The sequence below is a fragment of the Magallana gigas genome, chromosome 9 (assembly GCF_963853765.1).
Source record: "Magallana gigas chromosome 9, xbMagGiga1.1, whole genome shotgun sequence".
Lineage (NCBI taxonomy): Eukaryota > Metazoa > Mollusca > Bivalvia > Ostreida > Ostreidae > Magallana > Magallana gigas.
In genome coordinates this window covers 2,158,187-2,178,146 of record NC_088861.1, presented here as the reverse complement: position 1 = coordinate 2,178,146, position 19,960 = coordinate 2,158,187, and the positions used below count along the sequence as shown (strand labels likewise).

Here is a 19,960-nt window from a genome sequence, read left to right as displayed (position 1 = left end):
AGGTACTTTCCATCCAAACACAGGTGTAGGCGAAATAATGGAAAAAGGTGCTATACCTCTTTAGTTCAAGAGTATTGCACATCTATCATTTTTCAAGCACTCTCAACAAGGATGTGAAATGATCTTGAACTAAATTTGAAAGGCAAAGGTTAAGGTCAAAGCAAAGTCCTCTGAAATCTTTCCATACTATGGGTGTAGAATAGTTGATAGAGCTATACAGGGGAAAATAGTGGGCTCTGGACAAGGATTTTAAACATACATCTGCTCTGACCTTGGCATTTGGTCTTAAAAACATGATTCAAGATCAGTGCACACTCCTTGCCTGTCAAAATTGAGATCTTGCCTTGTGTTCATTTGAAGATACTGATTCCATACCAATGATTTAATATAGTACACCCATATAAAGTAAAACATGATTACAGTGTTCTGTGTTGCCACTTTCATTCCTCTTATCTTAAAAATTTAAGTGATCAGATATAACTTGGTGTTTTAACTTTTAAGGAACTAGATGGCAGGAACTAAGGCACATCCCTGCCCTTTCAGTATAACCATGTTAAATACTTTATAAATGTGTAAGTGTAACCCTGAAACAATCTTTCAAAAATTGGCTTGCTTCAGTCATCATAGAAATTACAAAAACAATAAAGTCATACAATATTTTATTTCACTATATATCGCACACAATCAAAACTTTTAAATATTGACATGAATTTAATCCACTGTGTCATAAAAAGGAATGTGCCTGTACATTAGCACTCTGAGAACACTTCTTATAACAACATCAATTGCATCGCTTGCACCATTAATGCCTTATTACACCAAAACAAAATAAGATGCATTAAATTTTCAGTTTGCTCAAAGGGAGACAAATCTAGCTTTTTCCAGATTTGCCTTACAAGGCCGCCTTGAATCTTTCAGTGACACTCTTCCAGTCGATGATGTGCCATATGGCATTGACATAGTCTGGTCGCACATTCTTGTATTGAAGATAATAAGCATGTTCCCAAACATCTATTCCAAAAAGAGGGTAAAGACCTACAAAATGTAAACAGACAGGTGTGAACACAAAACTGCCAACCTGTTGGCAAACGAAATTTCCCATCCACCTGCATAACTTTGCCGCCTGAATGCTTCATTGCATGTATTTTTTCCTATTACAGCGTATGATAGTAATTTAACACACCCATGTATAATTTATTATGCATTAATAAACAGGAGCTTGCCATGACAATTAAGTTAACAATTTCAACGGACATTCATGGCCACCAATAAGCTAACCTGTATTTTACCCATAAGCCAGTAAGTGCATTGTCACTCATGGCATTATGCGTAAGCAAATACATACACTTAAAATACACTGTAGCTGATAAGCTATAGAGTGCAATGTTGTAGGACTTCAATAATTATTGTCATCTGTCACTAATAAGCTAAATAATGCAATTTCATTCGTAAGCTAACATCACAGATATCACCTATGAGCTAAAACTCGAGGGTCACCCATTAGCTAATAAACCAAACAACACTTGTAAGCTAGCAAGAGTTATTCATCCAAAAGTGTGTGCATTATCACCCATAATTTAGAACGTGTTCTAAAATGTTGCCATTAAAGTTTAAACAGTCAAATTTATTTTCTCACAACCATGAAAATGGTACAAAAAGTATATGAACATATGCAACTCTGTCTCACCTGTTGTAGCTAGAAGAGGATCTTGATTGGCACATGTAACAACCCTCAAAGAGTGGGCTGCCTTGTCATAGCCCAGCCAGCCCCATCCTGATCCTTGGACCCCAACAGACGCTTCTGTCAATGCTTTCTTCAAAGCATCGAATGTGACAAATTCCTCCAGGATCAAGTCTTTAAGGGCCCCATCCTGGGGCTCTCCCCCTCCCTGAGGGCTGAGGGTCTCCCAGAATATGCTGTGGTTCAAATGACCCCCTCCATTAAATCTTATGGCTGCCTGCAACTGAATGATTTTGTTGACATCCTCTGGAAAAAAAAAGTGTTCAGTGTAATTTCAGCTACCGTGGTATTTCACATTATCCCTTAATTGTCAAGAATGACAAAAAACCCTTTTCTATGAAACAGGGCTCAGCAATTATGTCAGTACTGACCTATGAAATTACTATGTAAATACTCGTAGAAGCAAATCCAGCATTTTATTATAGATTTTCAATTTAATAATTAACGATTATAAGTCTAGGGAATATGGTCAGCAATAAAACTTGGGTCATTCATTTACTTTTCTCCATTGCCTCTGCCAGTTTCTCCTCAGCTACGTTGAGGTTGTTGACATAGGTCTGGTGATGTTTGCTGTGATGGAGCTTCATGATGTCAGCTGAGATGTACGGTTCCAATGCATTGTAGTCATAGGGCAGATCTGGTAAGGTGTGCTTCATCCTCATGCCCATCGCTCCCAGGGCACTGATTGACTTTGTTAAAGCACTGGTAAAATTCATAAACAAAAGTTCAGACCAGAAATTTAAAGGTCATTATAAAGAGGCCGAGCAGGTACCTGGTTTTGGGGTTTTTTTTGGTTTTTTTTGGTTTTTGTTTTTGTTTTACTATGAAGCATACAAAACTGGTCATAAAGAATACACTTACTCACAGTCACAGGTTTTGACACAATCTGTGCAATAAAAAAATTATATGCAAGTCCCCTGCTAAACTATAGACAGTTGAACTTCGATAACTTGAACACTAATTCTTGAATACAATGGATATGTCGAAGTGATTTGTAAGTCCCCACTACTTTTTCTTTTTACGTATTTTACCATCTATATCTTGAATACTTGGATATCTCAATAGCTCATGACCTTAGAATTCTCACCAAAAAACATTTCTCGCCAGTGCATTGTTGCGTCATTTTATCAACAAGTAAGATTATTACTATACAATGCACCGGCAAGAAATAGTACTTGGCATAAATTGGTGGCAGGCCAGTATTGTTCCATGCATTTTAACAAACAAAAAGAAATTACTGTAACAAGCTCTATAACGTTAGTAATTGAACAACAGATATATACAATTTATTGCTTTATTTCTTCAATAAATAATAGAGTCATGATTTTGGCTTCAAGAAAATGAATTAAATTATACAATTTATTGCTTTATTTCTTCAATAAATAATAGAGTCATGATTTTGGCTTCAAGAAAATGAATTAAATACTATTTTGTCTATATCCTAATTAAATCTTTGCAAATGGCATAACGTTAGCTTACCATTTACTGGTCAAAACCAAATTAAACCAAACTTACAAATGCCTTTAAGCATGTTTAGTCAATTTTTTTAATTTCCAAAGAATTGCAAACTTAAAAGTCATAAATATATTGCAAATTTTTAAAAAAGTGAATTAAATTAACACATGACATTACCATTTTGCCACTGAAACCTTGGATAACAACATGTTCGTTTTCTTATTTAGTTCGTAGCAGAAGTTTAACCTTGACCTTACAATCTCGAAGAAAAAACAAAAGTAACAGATATACAAATGGTACCTTTATATGCTCTGAAAATATGCAATATAATATTTTTATAGTATAAAATTCACTTTGATAAAAATATTATGATGTTTAAATTTGCAATTTGGTTTATTGATTGAAGTTTATTGAATTTTCCCAGAATGCCATTGTAATTACATATGGCCGCCTCCTGCTTAAGAGTGCCTAAACATTGCCATAAATAAATTGCAGAAATTCCGAAGAAAGCAAGGTAAATCTTCATTTTGAATAAGTCATGAATGAAAACGACGTTTTAGATTTGTCGAATCACAACAATGTCTTGATGAAGAATGCTCATTTATGCAGTAATTTAGTAAACAAAAGGCGTGGTTGGGACGCCATTTTAAACACAATTGTTGAAGGGGAACGGGACGTTTCGCCCCTATTGACGTTTCGCGCTGAGACGTTTCGCTCCTAAAGACCTTTCGCGCTGAGACGTTTCGCACCTATATTATTTATTATATATATTGCGATGTTTTCAGGCAAATATTATATATATATATATATATATATATATATATATATATATATATATATATATATATATATATATATATATATATATAAAATTAAAATTGACTTTATTGAAAACATATCCACAAATGATCATGTTTAATGTGGTACATTCACTGATAATTTTAATAATGTAAAAAGCGATTATTCTATCCACGTTCAAATATAATTATGTTTGTTTAGCAATCATTATTAAGTGTCTGAATCGGTTTTCTAATTAAGATATTATAACTAATTTGGAGACTCTCCATGTCAAGCTAAAGAGGAGAAATTAAACTTTTTTGGTAAATAAGATTTGAATAAATCATTAATTTTTGTCAGTAGAATGATTTCTCTTCTAAGGAATATACAACAGATAAATTTTTGTACAGGGCGACAATAATTCAATTTTGCTCGGCATTTCCACAAAAGTATGGCTAACAGAAATTTATAATCCGATGTTAATATATAATCATATATTAGAATAATTTGATTAGCCAAAGGTGTTAAAACTTATTTAGAGGCTCTCAATGGTAGGTTAATATCAATTTACTGTTACCACATAATTAAAAGCCGCAAAACATCTAAATCAAGCAATCATAATTATGTGTCTCATCAAATTTCTAATTACCCTAAGGTGTTATAACTCATTATTTGGAGGCTCTCCATGCTGATATCAATTTACTGTTACCACATAATTAATAGGCGCGAAACATCTCGGGGCGAAAAGTCTCAGCGCGAAAGGTCTTTAGGGGCGAACCGTCCCGCACTCTTGTTGAAGGTGCGCGCCGCATTTCTGAAAAGGTGTGCAAATGTTTAAGCAGCGAATCTTTGACAGCATGTGTTTATATTTTTAATTTACATGAAAGAGTCAGATTTGGTCGTTAGCAAATGCTAATAAACTTAACACCTATCTTAACACTGCATTAACGAAAATGAAACTAAGCTTGTTTTCTGGAAATACATTTTTACTTCCTGGCCCCACTGTTTAGTTACTATAGTTCGTAAAGGTACACTGACACATTGGGGACCTGACATAGATCATTGAACATATATCTCTCAGTCTGCCAATTTGATGGATAAATTCTAACACCTCTGCTTCCGATTTACTTTACAGATATAGATTTCTTTCAAGATGGATTCTCCGTCCTCCCCAAAGAGGGTAAGATATAGATTTATCAAAGCGAAAGTTAAATTTTATATCCGCCATGATGCTTTATTGTTTATTTATGATTTTAAACCATTTTTGTAAAATTGACTTTTTTATAATATTTAAATAGGCAAGGTCTGATGCTGATTTGACTGAACTATCAAAAGAAGAACTTGTTAATAGGTAAGATTTCATTTCTATTTGAAAAGAGTTTAAGATTGTGTCCTAACTTGAAACGATGTAAACTTTATTTGTATTTTTTTCTCTTCTCTAATATAACCACTATCATTTGAAGTCTTTGTCTTATGGATAATTTCATTCTTTAACAGAATTAAAGACCAAGAAAAAGTAATTCGTCAGTTGGAAGAGAAGCAAAGAAATTCTAAAACAGGTAAAGTAATATAATAAAAACAATGCCATATATATTCTAGGTATCAACTGCCATTGAATGTTACATTTGACTCATTGAGAAAATGTTATCAAAGATTAAAAAAAAAGATCAACTTACAAACAGTAATCGGTTCCTCAAAAATCTTATGCAAAATTAATACATATGTTTATTTTCAAGCTAAAACTATGATGATTAAAGAGTTTTCTAATGACTAAATCATTTTCAATATAAATTTGCAGATGAAAAAGATATAAAAGACTTGGAGGCAAAATTAAAACAGCATCAGAGAGATGCTGCACGCAGAGAAAATACTCTTGTTCACCGATTGACAACCAAGGAACAAGAACTGCAGGATTATATAGTAAGTCTTCTAATTGGTCACTTGCAGATATTCGTGTGATTTTGTATTGAATGCACATAGAATAAATATCAGCCAGTCTTATTTATGTGAAAATTGAAAACACAAAATATGGGAAATTCTATGTAAAAAGGTTAAATGTAGTGGGGAAGGAGTTCAGAAATTTAATTTCTATTCATTAAGATTTTAAATAAAAACCAAGTAACACATTATGAAGAAAGTAAAAAAAATGTATATTATTTATCTATAATAACAAACATTTACTCTTGTTTCAGAATCAAATCCAAGAATTCAAACAGTCACAGACACAGAACAAAGCACAGTTACAAACAATGCTTCTTGATCCTGCAGTCAACCTAGTATTTCAAAGGATGACTAAAGAAATGGAAGAATGCCAAGAGAAACTGAAACAAACTCAAAACGAACTCAGTGCATGGAAGTTCACACCCGACAGGTGCTTATTTCGTTCATGGGTAACAAATGTCCAAAGCATTCCCGCTGTCACATAAGGCTTGAACACTTATCGCGATTCAGTATTTTTCCATCCCGGCAAAAATTCTCTCCCTCCCGGATGTCGACTGTTTTGACATTCACCAAAATCTGAAACACTGGGCTTGATGTCAGTTAGCACATTGACATTCAGGCGATGTTGTTTTTTTCAATTTCTTTGCTGTTTTATTTTGGGCCAAGGAGAATCGAGTAAGAACATGTTATTTAAGATATCCCGGCAAAAGAAACTTGGGGTGACTTGGATACAATGTTAGGTTACCCCTACTTTATTTCTCTCACCAACTGCCCAATACGTCCTGCATTGTGACGAGACAATGTGAGTAGGCTTGTAACACTTTAACAATAGACCTCCACTGGTTGGTGGGAGCCGTCAAAGTGTTGATCAAGTCGGATCGTTGGGAGTTTGTCCACATGAACTCGGACACAGATCCGGTTGATTTATGAATTGTGTGTGAGCTTTTTTTCTGCCATGACTACCCAAAACTGTCACCGTTGTTGTACAATTGCATTTCTTTCAGGTTTTCTTACATTCTTGCTTAACTTTACTATTTAAGACAGACAGATACTAATGTGACTATACTAGTATTACCTAGAGACTGTAAGTACAGATCATCAACTTGGGAAAATTGTGAACAATGACTTAGTTGACAGAGAAGTCAATTTATACCAGGTAATTAACTGTTTGTCATATGTGTGTGATGAAATGTTTTAATCTTTGATGTTTCAGGGCATTAAATGCTTCATTGCAGCTCTTCGGTGAACCTAGTGTGACATTTCTCATAGAGACTGATCATAATCAAGAGTAGATAATTCACCTTGCTTTGTTTTAAAGTACAACGCATTGAGTTTTAGCACAGTAGCTTTTGATTATGGTTGTATGATAATTTAGAAAATGGAAAAGGATATTTAGAATCAGAAGGGTATTTGTTGTCATAAATATCTAATATTTGACTGAAAGGAAAACATTGTGCTTTTATAAATCCTCATACCAGCAATATAGCTCAGCCTTTGCTGCACTAGAACTGAAGAACATTAACAAAGAGAATTGGCAAATTTATATATATTCACTATAAAGAGGCCAATACATTTTTCCTTCATTGCTGGAAACCCACAGCATAGTCTTACTAGCCGTATGACAATTCTTTGAATTTTTCTTGTTTCATGAATAATTCATGCCGTGTCTTGATTGGCTCCATCACACTATTGTGAAGCAAATGTCACCAATTGTGCTTATCATGCATAAATAAACAACATGTTTTCATACATGATCTGCAAATTTATATCTTCCAAAAAAAGGGAATAGTCTCACTTTCATTGGTAAATAGAGATTAGAGAAGAATGAAAATGAAACAGAAAAATTCAGTCTTGGTCAAATAGAGTATTTGAGATTTACTGTGGTTTTCTGACTGGTTTCTCTTATAATCAGTGATTATCATTTATTCAAGGTTTACAACAAATTACCCATCTATCTTGTTCAATATGATACTGTTTGTTTATCGTGACTGTGTGTGTGTGATCTTACTATGGATCATGACTCCTAAAGTTGATGATAGTTTAAAAGCAAATTTGTGAATAAACTGCAAAAAAGACAATCAGTGTGTGTAAAGTTGAAAAAAATGAGGTCAGATGACTGTGCAAAGATATGAAATTTCCTTGACAGCAGAAAGTCACTATCCCAAAGGAGAGGGACCAAACCCTCGAAACTCCTGAAGAAGATATGTGTTCTGTTTGATATGTGGAAGTACAACTATGCTGTTGAAAATGTTCAGAGAGTAGATTGTTGATATGTGAAACTGATTTGATTTAGGAAATTAAATTAAGATTTGTGATGCTTGAACTTGACTCTGAAATGGAAGATATACAGCTGTAATGTGTAAGCTGTAGAAAAGAGAGAAAATTATTCTGAAAGAAGTGTGCTGTTGCAGTTGCACTATATTATGCTGTAAAAGGGATTTGCTTGTATATTAAATTATTTATAAAACATTAATCAGTCAACTTATTTCATTATTATAGCTTTGATTGCTTTGTTGATATCAGTTAAGTTTAATGAGAAAAGCTAAAACTTTCTTACTGTTTTCTTATATCTGTATTCATTTTGTTTGTTTGATGTTTAAATTCTCTTAATTCTTTTGCAGATTTATTGTTTATTTTAATCATGACTTTTTTAATCTGCATGATACAGAAATAGAAAACAAGATTTCTTTAGTTTTGAACACAAAAAAATTTATTTACCTAATTTTTCCTTACCCCTTTAAGACCAGTTTTTCTTTTGAATCGCCTTAGGGGTACTATAGATTTCTTATTTTACGGGAGTACTTAGTTCTGCAATTCACCCGTTTTGTATCAAATCACGAAAATTTAACATTGCTTATGCCAAATTTTTTTTATAATAGATTGATTTAGTTTACATCTGAACGAAAATAAGAGCAAAACTTAAAATCTGCGAAATGTGCTCATGATTTTATGCAGATATTATTTCCTCTGGTTTATTTAGGAATCTACAGTATTGCTTTTTGCAGATACAGTTTAAATGGAAAACGTGTAGTGTTAAGCAAGTCATACTGGTATGTTGACTTGTTTACATTACAGGTTACATTCCGATTTCTAATCCAACTGTTTCAGACTTAGAACTTGTAAAAGAATAAAAAAATTTAGTTTTAATTTCTATTTATAGATATGAAATTGATTTATGTTTAATCATGTTGTTGCTATGTATTGATTTATATCGGCAATCACAAAACTAGTACACATTATTTAATTCTTAGCAATTGCAATGATGGTTGGTCTTTCCTTTTTCTCTGTCACAGCACTATGGAGTGCATCTCTGCTAGAAAAGTGTCATATTGGGGATTTTCACCAGATGGACATTTGGCTAGGAGAGATGCCTAAACTTAACATTTTGAAATATCTCAAGAAAAAAATAATCATAAAAAAAAAAACATGACCGATCATGGAATTTTTGCTTTCTAAAATGCATCTGTTAACTTCTTTTATAAGTATTCATACAGATATCTGAACCTGCAGCAGCAATGCTGGGCAGACTTTATATGCTATTAGAATTGTGTTTTATCCACTATTAAAAGTTATGTTTTTCGGTCTGTTCAAATAATGTCATTACTGCAAATAAGGAAAAAACTAGATTGCAGGAATCATTTATAGAAGGATGATGACCAGACACATCAGAGCTATTATCAACTAAAAATTAATTAATGCTTATTAGCGTCCTGATATTTGATACTTGCATTTTACATATGAATATAAATGTTGACAGATTATCATATAACATAATACCTAGAGAAGGGCTTGTTTGATTGTTACTTTTTCAAACAGGTAACAAGAAAAATTGCCTTTATTTGAAATCAAATTTGAAATGGTAACATTTTAGTTTAGAATTGGAGTAAAATTCAACATGTATCTTAATTAAGAGTTTTTGACTCTGCTGTGACCTGAAAATAGTAAGGTTCAAATGACAGACGTAATTCTACATTAAAAATAATTTTGCTTACAAATGCACTGATGCGCAATATCTTTTGAATCTGTATACCCAGCTTGCACTTATATTCATGCTTATGTAGTAAAAAATTGGTTGAGGAGAAAGTAATTGAAAAAGAAAAACCTGTATATGAAAAAGCGTCAAGATGTCACATTTCTTTCATGCATGATGTTTATTTCAGAGAGCAAAAAGACATGCTTTACCGATAATTTTTTATGAAAAGGAGACCTTGATCACATTTGATTTATGGTGATGGTGGGTTAAAAGTCATGGCAAAAAAAAAATGCTTGTCGTAATTTTACAGGAATTTGGAATGGAATTTTGCAATTTTCTTTGCAGTCAAACTGGCAAGCGGTTGATGGCTAAATGTCGAATGCTGCTACAAGAAAATGAGGAATTAGGAAAAGTCATCACATCAGGCAGAACAGCTAAACTAGAAGGAGAAATAGCAGTCCAGAAACAGCTCGTACAGGAAATGAAAGGCAACCAATCGGGTAACTGACTCACAAATTGTATCGTTGTAAATTCATTTTCTTATTAAGGTGGTATGGGACATCGGTCAGTATTAATGTTGATTAAAGTACATAATGATCTAAATACTTTCATCGGTTTAGAAATTTTCCACAAGATTTCACCAAAAATTATGTTCTTAAAACTTTTTGGAAAGGTTGAAAGTTTAATATGCCCAGTGGGAATCAAATCGCAACTTACAGATTTGTAGTGAACCTTCTAACACACTGCACTACGCTGTAAGGTTATAAATGCGGGGAAAAAAACTATTTATCAATTACTCTTGATTTTATTGTTTATTTTGATAAATAGTACGTCCCATATTTTGATAAATAGTATGTCACAACATGGAGGTGTTCTATACCACCTTAATACAAGGGATGAGTTATAGGTACCCAGAATTAGTACGGATACTGCGGAGTATGTTTGAATATTCCTGTAGTTAGATCCATCTTGTTTACTTTCTTGTGTTCTGATCTGTTGCTGTATCTAATGACCATAAAGGAGCATGAAGGATCTGATTTTAAATAGCTTGTTGCAAAGAATTTTGAAAATATGTCTAACAATCAAACATAAGCTTGAATATGATTGGCAAGTAAAATTCTATCAATTATTTCCATTTTCTGTGTTTGTAGAACTGGACGAGTTTCTAGGAGACTTGGAAGAGGATGTAGAAGGCATGCAAAGCATGATCTATGCATTACAGCAGCAACTGAAAGAGACTAAAGAACAAGTCACTAAGTTGGAGGAGGAGAACTTGACTCTAAAATCCTCTGTACAAACTAGTGCCCAGTCTCAGACTCCTAATAGTGCTATTCCAACCAGTCCCAGCACGGAAATTAAGAACATGAAACAGGAAATGGAAACGGACCCTATCAAACAGGAAATCAAATGTGAACGGACAACAGAGTTTGAGGAGGCTTCGGAAAGAACTCTACATAGATGGTCGAGTCAGGAGGAAATGATGGACACTGATCAGGATTCCCGGGATGTTCCGGAGGTGAATCACATTGCAGACAGACTCCAGCCGACGGCGGGCGTCAAGTGTTCAGACTATGAGAGCTCACAAGACGGCTGGTCCAGTCCTTATCCAGAAACCAAAGACGATATAAATGGATCAAACAAACATGCCCCCCAATCAGACAGTACGCCCGAAATGGACCACCTTAGTGACAAGGGGTACTCTGGGGGTGGTGGGGATCTAATCCCAAATGGGGTAAATAGGACTCCATTGAAGGAAGAAGTGGGAGAAGCATAATATAACAACCAAGTCACATGCTCAGTGTAGTCATTTTTATAAAATCATCATTATGAGAATTCTTTTCTTAAAAATTCATTTTGATTGGCTGTGAACCTGTTTCATATAACCAATCAAATGAAGTATTACTGTAGAGAAGAAAACATATGGTCCATGATTGTATTTGTTATAACTTGTGTTAAGTGTTGATTTTGTTAATGTTTCTCTCCAGAAAACAGGAACAAAATATATTATGATGTTGTGAGACAACTATGACAGGCTTAGGGGGAAGGTAATAAATCAAGCATATAGATTTCTTGATGACAAAAATATATTTGAAAATCTTAAAAATGCATTCTTGATTCAAGATAGGAAATCTTGATTCATATTAATAATAATTGAAATTTGCTAAAGTTTTGATTTCATCTTTAAATGATATGACATTTTTCTAAAAAGAAATTTTCATTTTTAATCAGTAATTTTTCAAATAATAACATTATGCTTTCAGAATTGCCATCCTTTAAAAAATCATTTGATATTATAAGTTACATTGGCTAGCAGATTTTTTTATTATTGATAATGAATATTTTTTTAATGTATGAAGTTGTGCTGCCATATTGAAAAGGGATTCTGATTTTACCAGTCTGTGAAAGACATGAAGGTGATAGATTTTGTTTGATCTCTTGTTGTCATGGTAATTTGTGAATTCTTATTAAAATTAACTTGACAAATATCCACTGCAGTATTTTGTAAAATTTGGTTGAAGACTTCTTGCTTGGCTTATATTTTCCGGTAATATGCAATGGGAAAAGGAAGGGTAAATAGGGGAAAGTAATAAAAAATTCATTTCTCATTTTGTAAACATTACACCCATCACTGAGTACAAGATCAGAATTAGCATTAAAACTGCACAACTGATGGCATATAATGAAAAAATGCTCCATTCATGTGTATCATGTGCAGTATGATCAGATATTACTATTAGGCTGCATGGTGAACACTGGGGTGAATTTGAATTTGCCTTGATATTCAAAGAAAAGTTTCAGTCTTTTTTTTTTTATTTAAGATATATTCATTGGGGTTTGTTGAGACCTTGGAGTGTCTCTCAATCTTTGCCATCCAAGATGTAAAGTCATGGTTTTAGGATTTTTGGAACAGTTATGGAAGTGCATTACTAATTAATTCCCTCGAAAATTTAACTTAACTTTCTAAAATATAACATGATCATTAGTCCAGTACACGCCTTAATTACTATGATGGTATGGGGTTTTTTTCAGTGTATTTGTCTGCGAGAACACTACAAATCGATTTTATAACATATAGTCAAATACATTTCATCAATGAATGGAACAATCGCTGAAAAATATATAAATATACGTAATACAATGTAATTCATTCTTTGAGTATGAAGTGATCAAGTATCGCCGGGTGTGATCAAATGCATCATAGTCTCTTCGGGCTATATTGGATTTGATCACCCGAACAAATTTGATCTGCTCATAATACTCAAAGAATAATTCCTTATGCTTTAAATCAAAGCATCGTACATTTTTATATGGTGGTTCAATTTTATGACCTTGGTTTTTGGAATGTGCGTATTAGATTTGATAGCTAGAAAATGATTAATCAATTATCTTTATAACTACATTTACATGGTAACCAACTGAAAAAAAGATAATGGATAATGTCCGTATAGCTGCTAATAAGATAGATTTCTTAAAAATTGTTCTAAAAGATTTTCGTCACAAACATCAGCGAATGATGATTGATATACATGTAGTAAGACCTTCGTTTATATTGATAAAAAACTTGGGATTTCAAAATACATTGCCCAACCCACGTTGTGAATCGTGTTGTAATGTTATAGATCATTTTGTGTTATTTTTCAATTTCCCTTTAAGCCTAGATCGTTGAACTTTTAGCGCAAATCATGGCTAATTGGCATTACTGGCTTTGGGGAGGGGGTCACATAGGACATGCGATTGAGGGTGCTAAAATGTTGTTACAACCCAAAAAGGCTAATGACTTATCAGAGCAATCGAGTAATAATGTATATTATTATACTTTCATGTTAAATACTGAAATCTGAGGGTTTAGACGCAGTTGATAATCCGTTCTATTACCCTCAGCGTTAGCAACACACTTAGCAACGGGTAACACAACGACAACACAAATTGTTACATGCGCGTAAATTATGCGCGTAAGGTTCGCCGTAGAATTCACGTCATTTCTATATAAAAGCAGTAAAAATATTCTCTAAAATTAAGACATTCAGTAAAATAAAATAAATAGTGCCTGTTTGGGAGGATAACAGTTGAAAAAATTACCTATAAAAATAACTTGTCCAGACGCCACCCCTCTTGATCCGCGAACAAAGGTTACCGGCCAATCCTCTTTGAGATACTTCCCATGGAACAAAGTAGATAGATGTTTATTTAAGAAATAAACAGCAAGTTTAAAAAGTTCAGTGGGATATGAACCTGGTTTGTCACGTGGTCAAATCCGGTTAAGCACACACAGGGCTTCTCGATCAGATCTTCTTGATCACGTGACCAACCAAGCTCATATCCCGGTTTATTACTTATATTTACGTTTGAAAAAGACAAATCGTTCACGATTGTTAAAATTAACTAGTTTTTTTTTTCAATAACCCAAGCGATAAGCGATTGCTATTATCATTGAGACGTCATGAAAAGGTTCATACTGAACTGAACATTTTCGTTATTCTTTTGGTTCATATAAGGAAACATGTATGCAAATGTAAATATTCTGAATTAGACATCTTTTTTATATATAGTATAAGAAATATTTTATTCAAAAATATACATTTAAGTATAAAAATGAATCTGGATTAAACAGCAGGCAAAAATAGCCTATATTAGTTCTCTCCATCTGAGATCAAGGTATAAATATTTATAATACTTTTAGCATTTTTTATATATGTATTACAAACCGAGTTCCCGTAACACACACATTCTGTTACCTAAAGAAATCAATCTGCTTCATTTTGAATTTTATGCACTGTCATGATACATGCAAGCAGCGTACATATGTATGTATAGGACCTTTTAGGAGTCAATTTTTTCTTTAAGGTCGTCCATCCATAACTATCATATTTCATATCTAATAGATTGCAACTTTGATCGCTAAAATGTTAGTGTGATTTTAAGGGGTTTATTAAATAATAAAGTTTCACCTTTGAAATCTTTAAAAAAAATTAATTTTAATAAATTTATCATATGTTGAAGTTAACATTGAAGTCTATGGGGAAAATGCTTTTTTAAATATATATCTTTAGTACATGTAATTTTCTCACATTTCTCTTGGTAAAAAGTTGCAAAAGCTTTCTCCGTATTCGTATATGCGAAAATGACTCATAGTTTACCATACATATTTTCAAAAAATGATTTTATCAATTTTCTTAAAGGGCAGACGACTCTTTAAAAAAGTTTTAAGTGCACAAAGTTCATTTAATTGACTACATACATCCACCCAAGTTTGGTCCATGTCAGCCTTATAATAGCATTAAAATATGTATTTGATGTAGTATAGATCAATCAAAATTGTTAAATTCAACTTAGTTATGGATGGACAACCTTAATTTTAGACGTGAACACTGTAACTTGAAACTCATGTGGGACGTAGAATATTAAGGAGGTTGTATGTTCAACAAAATTAACCATCAGATCTACCTTAATTTTGTTTAAATGATTTGTTTAGCTATAAACTATTATTAAGTAAAGAAAATTTCAATATTTTTAAAATTTAATGTTTTCTAAAGGAGATTTATAAAGTCTAAAAATGGTCATGACCGCCTATCCCTCTTAATTCATCCGCATCTGGTGACGGGTCAATAGATTGAATGAAAGACTTTGGACTGGACGTTAAACACTAAGCAATTAATCTATACGAATGAATTGATTATGACCTATGTTAGATTTAAAAAAAACCGTTATGCTTACATAGGGTATAATTGAACGAATTACATTGGGGAAAAAAAAATATGCAAACAAAGAAGATGATGAATAAGGCGTGTAAAATGCCCATTTTTTAAAAAATATCATTAAATCTGATAATTAAAAAAAAAAATTAAAAACAGTGTATTTTTAACGCAACATCGGTTTGTAACCCTTCAATATTTTAAATTCATATAATAGGTTGATTTAAACTGCATGGCGTATGCGAGTCAAAACCTCCAAATAGTGTCATTTCTATAACTTAAATGCCTTTTCTTTTATAGAGTGGGTCTGAGCTCCATAATTTTGTCATAGTCTAAATGCGGTTTAATGGAATATAAACCGATTTTAATCAACAAAAATGTGGAGAGTTGACCCACTGAACTTTAAAAATGTCATTTTGTAACCCAATATATAATTGAAGGTTTTAGAAAAATAATACAAGTCCGTAAATTCGTGGCCAATGTCTCATACAGCATTTAAACAATGCACTTTGTTGTGAATGAAATGACTCGGTGGTTAGAGCACCAGACATACGGTAACGTTATAGAACTTAGGTTTTTAGGTTGTGGGTTCGATGCCCCCAAAACTTGAGGATTTGGGTTTTTTTTCTGATCGTTTTTTGAAATATTTCAGACTGAATATAATTAGAAATTACCTTTTTGTAAACTTGTATTATAATTATAACACATCAAATATATTTAATTGAAAAAATGTTAAATTTGTAATTGTATTTTACGACTAAACCAAATGGGCATTTGCGCCATCTAATTCCCCCATCTTCTTTATTACAAATTATATTTGATAATGATCTATACTGCGAATAAATTTAATGAATGCATATACATTACCCTATGCATGAATACCCACGTACAATCAAACCTATATACTAATTAACTAAAAATATGGATAAACAATTGTATACTCATATAAATTGCTGACTGCATCGGATAAACATTCATACAAATGGTTCTCGAATTTCCCTGGGTAATCATCTTATGTTACAAATGAATTATTGATTTTTAAATTAAATAATTTAGTTAAGAATAAGATAAATTAAAAAACTGCGCATCAATAAGTTACGAATTACATTGAGCACTACAAATTAAATTGTATAGATAAACATTTTTATATATAATTCAATTACTTATACCTTATGTAACATTTATATGTACAAAGAGGTTTGAATTATACATGATATATCCTTATTGCATCCTCTGAACCACATTTAATTAAATTTTCAAAACATATTTCGTTTAAAACTATGTTAAAGACTTGGGGTGGTGAAAAGAAGTCTAGAATTAAGGTTTAGACTCTAAAATGAACCTAAAAATGCAAATATGAGACTCCATGACAGGTCCATTAAGTCCCGTGAGTCTTGTTTTAAAATGGATAAAAAAAAACCAATATGAAGTATGCTATGGAATTCCATATACGACAGCCAACTGTCAGCTGCCAACTGCTTACTGCTTACTGCCAAATGTTTACTGCTTAATCACTGCCAACTGCTTACTGCCAAATGCCTTCTTTACCTCTTTATTGGGTTCAGCGCATGTGCAGACATTTATTTGAGGAGGGAGAGATTGATAACCTTTATTTTATTTTACACAAAAACACATATTAACAATTCGAGTACGTATGAAAACCCAGTATCACATAATTTTAAGTGCATTAATTAGTGTTCACCACTTTTGAAAGACATGAGAGATAGTGAAATTTTTTCGTTTGTCTGATGCTATCCATATCCAGAGGCGGATCCAGCAATTCGGAAAAAAGGGGGGGGGGGTTCCAATTGCTGAAAATCAATACGTGCAAAATTCATTACTTTGTCAATAAACAATGACTTTTTGAAAGTTTTCCGTGCGTAAATTTAATAAACATTTATCTCATCACTATCTATTTCACATCTATTTCAACAGCAGAGTGCACTGCATTATTGAGCGTTTTGCTGTTTTGGTTTAGGTAAAGAAGATTTGCATAATTTCTAGCCTAAAAAAACCCCCAAATATCCAGCAATAAGAACGTGCGTCTATGCTTAATAGAAAGAAACACTAAAAACAAAAAACAATTCGGACTAATTACGACAAGTTATTATAAAAATGGATTTTGTTGGTAATTTTTTATGTCTTTGATGTTTAAATTCTGAATTATTTATCGATTTTGATTTATATCGATTGCCTTCTTAAATAAAGGTCTAAATGATCCGATATGACAAAAGAATGGGGATAATTTATCTGCTGAATATATGGTACATGTGTAATACAATGGTACAAGCATTTGTTGTCCCAGGGTACTTCTGTAATGGGTGCATGCGCTACATGATCCGGTAGTAGTACAGATGCGACCATACATGTATTTAGAAAAGTTTTGAAAAGTTCTGCATTTTCATAATGGTTTACATATATAACCCTTTTACACGGTAGTTTTGTAACAGAATTTCCGATTGTTGGAAACAAAAAAATAAAAAATAAAGGCTTTTTTGTGTCTCGTGTGGGTATGAGGGTAGCTAGCATTCCAGAAAAATAGCATAACCCACGTGTTTATTCGGTGTAGTAAACACCGAATGCTGAAGGAGAGTACTTTATTTCGATAAAAAAAATCTATAGGGTTTTTTCATATATAGGAACAAAATTATGGTACGTTGTACGAAATTCTTTAAATAAGCAATTTTATAAGCATTTATTTGAGATTTTTAGAGTATTAATTTTATATTATAAATGGGGAAATTGTCTTTAAATAGGCATTAAAAGTTTTAAAAAAATCATTTGTCCCAGAGAAAGGGGGGGGGGGGGGGTTCCGACCCCCGGACCCCCCCCCCCCCCTCTGAATCCGCCAATGAATATCTATCGAATGTCTGAGATTTTGTTTCATTCCTGTCATCCAGAATAACCTTAATTAAAACAGTGATGGACACATGGAATAATCACAAAATTAGAAAACAAACACACTTTGTCCATGCATCTAACGAGTGTTCTAGATCTGAAATTGCTGTAGAAACAATCATTGCTCCCAAGCACGTTGCACGAGGCTATGAAACTTTTTGGGAACCTTATAACGTTTTTCAGTGTATAATGGAGTAAATTAATTTCTATAAAAATAAAATCATTTTAAACACACCCCTACACTGTATAGTTTTAATTTAATATGCTCACACCAAGGTGGTCAAAATCTTTCCAAGCGCACATTCTTTGCAGAAAGTTGTGCAAGGGGATATTAGTAACAATATCGCGTACAGAGCAATGAAATCGGGATTTTAAATTACAACAAAAATTTGCCTGGGGGCAATAGTTAGATGCAGCATCGTGTATAAAGCAATTTCAGGAAACTCGTTGGATGAGCCCATTACTAAATCATTTTCAGTTGCCTTTATATTTTCAAATATATCAAGAATTAATGTTTAAGTCTACATCTTTTTTTCATATCCTAACAGCCAAATACTTTTGGGTTGCTTTACAAAAAAGACGGACGACCCGATGGACAAGTGTGTTTTGTTTTTAGATATATGATTATTCCATGCGTCCATCACTGTTTCAAGGTCATTCTGAATGACACGAATGAAACAAAATCTTAAACATTCCACGTGTATATTGATAGCATCAGACAAATCAAGAACTCCACTATCTCTCATGTCTTTTAAAAGTGGTTAACACGAGTTAATGTACTTGAAATTATATGCGTGGTGGGTTTTCATACGTACTCGAATAGGTTTTTGGTCACGTGATCGGGTAATATAAATAGTAGGATCATGCAGTGTACTTGAAATTATGTGCGTGGTGGGTTTTCATACGTACTCGAATAGGTTTTTGGTCACGTGATCGGGTAATATAAATAGTAGGATCATGCAGTGGCATACGTGGCACTCTAAATAGCTCGCTCGCTATAGTTGTGATTTAAGGTAAAATGGCAGATGATATGGAATGCAGTGATTCAGGGCTGACATATGGTTGTTAATGTGTGTCTAATATGTGTAAAATTAAATAAAGGCTATAAATCTATCAATCCCTCCATTATCAAATAAATGTCTGCAAAAGCGCTTAACCAATAAAAAGGTAAAGAAAGCATTTGATAGTAAGCAGTTGGCAGTAAACAGTTGGCAGTAAGCAGTAAACAATTGGAAGCTTACAGTTGGCTGTCGTATATGGATTTCCATAGTATGCAGCACAAAATACTAAAAAAAATGGTTGTTAAAAAATGTCCTATCATGGCTCGAAAATATGTTGAATTTTTTCCATGATTAATTCACATATGTACAGCTTTCAAAATTCAAGAACGAAAATTTAAATTTTTTTCAAATAAAAAAAATCGTGCTTTAGAAAGATACATTTTTTTTTTAATGATCTAATAAAAATTCCCTAAATATATAG

The 19,960-nt window shown here is 32.8% G+C and overlaps 2 protein-coding genes across 2 annotated transcripts; one reads left to right on the top strand and one right to left on the bottom strand.

Annotated features, from left to right (window-relative positions):
* Nucleotides 1-642: 642 nt before the first annotated feature.
* Nucleotides 643-3,432, bottom strand: LOC105346262 (superoxide dismutase [Mn], mitochondrial-like). Its single transcript, NM_001308918.1, is given in 4 exon segments — nt 643-1,035; nt 1,688-1,987; nt 2,241-2,443; nt 3,374-3,432. Coding segments are annotated over 4 exon segments (678 nt in total). The 5' UTR covers nt 3,406-3,432; the 3' UTR covers nt 643-892.
* Nucleotides 3,433-3,620: 188 nt separating this feature from the next.
* On the top strand, nt 3,621-12,373 carry LOC105346270 (pre-mRNA-splicing regulator WTAP). The gene is made up of 8 exons (XM_011454780.4): nt 3,621-3,710; nt 5,109-5,153; nt 5,272-5,324; nt 5,471-5,532; nt 5,772-5,893; nt 6,166-6,344; nt 10,233-10,387; nt 11,039-12,373. Exons 2-8 carry the CDS (start codon nt 5,127-5,129, stop codon nt 11,659-11,661), a joined length of 1,221 nt encoding a protein of 406 aa, XP_011453082.2. The 5' UTR covers nt 3,621-3,710; nt 5,109-5,126; the 3' UTR covers nt 11,662-12,373.
* Nucleotides 12,374-19,960: the final 7,587 nt, after the last annotated feature.

Bases quoted from the DNA above. Each gene is read 5' to 3' on its own strand.
- LOC105346270 (XM_011454780.4), top strand. From the start codon at position 5,127: ATGGATTCTCCGTCCTCCCCAAAGAGG. The intron at 5,154-5,271 runs GTAAGATATAGA...ATATTTAAATAG, and splicing joins CTCCGTCCTCCCCAAAGAGG to GCAAGGTCTGATGCTGATTT. The intron at 5,325-5,470 runs GTAAGATTTCAT...ATTCTTTAACAG, and splicing joins AAAGAAGAACTTGTTAATAG to AATTAAAGACCAAGAAAAAG.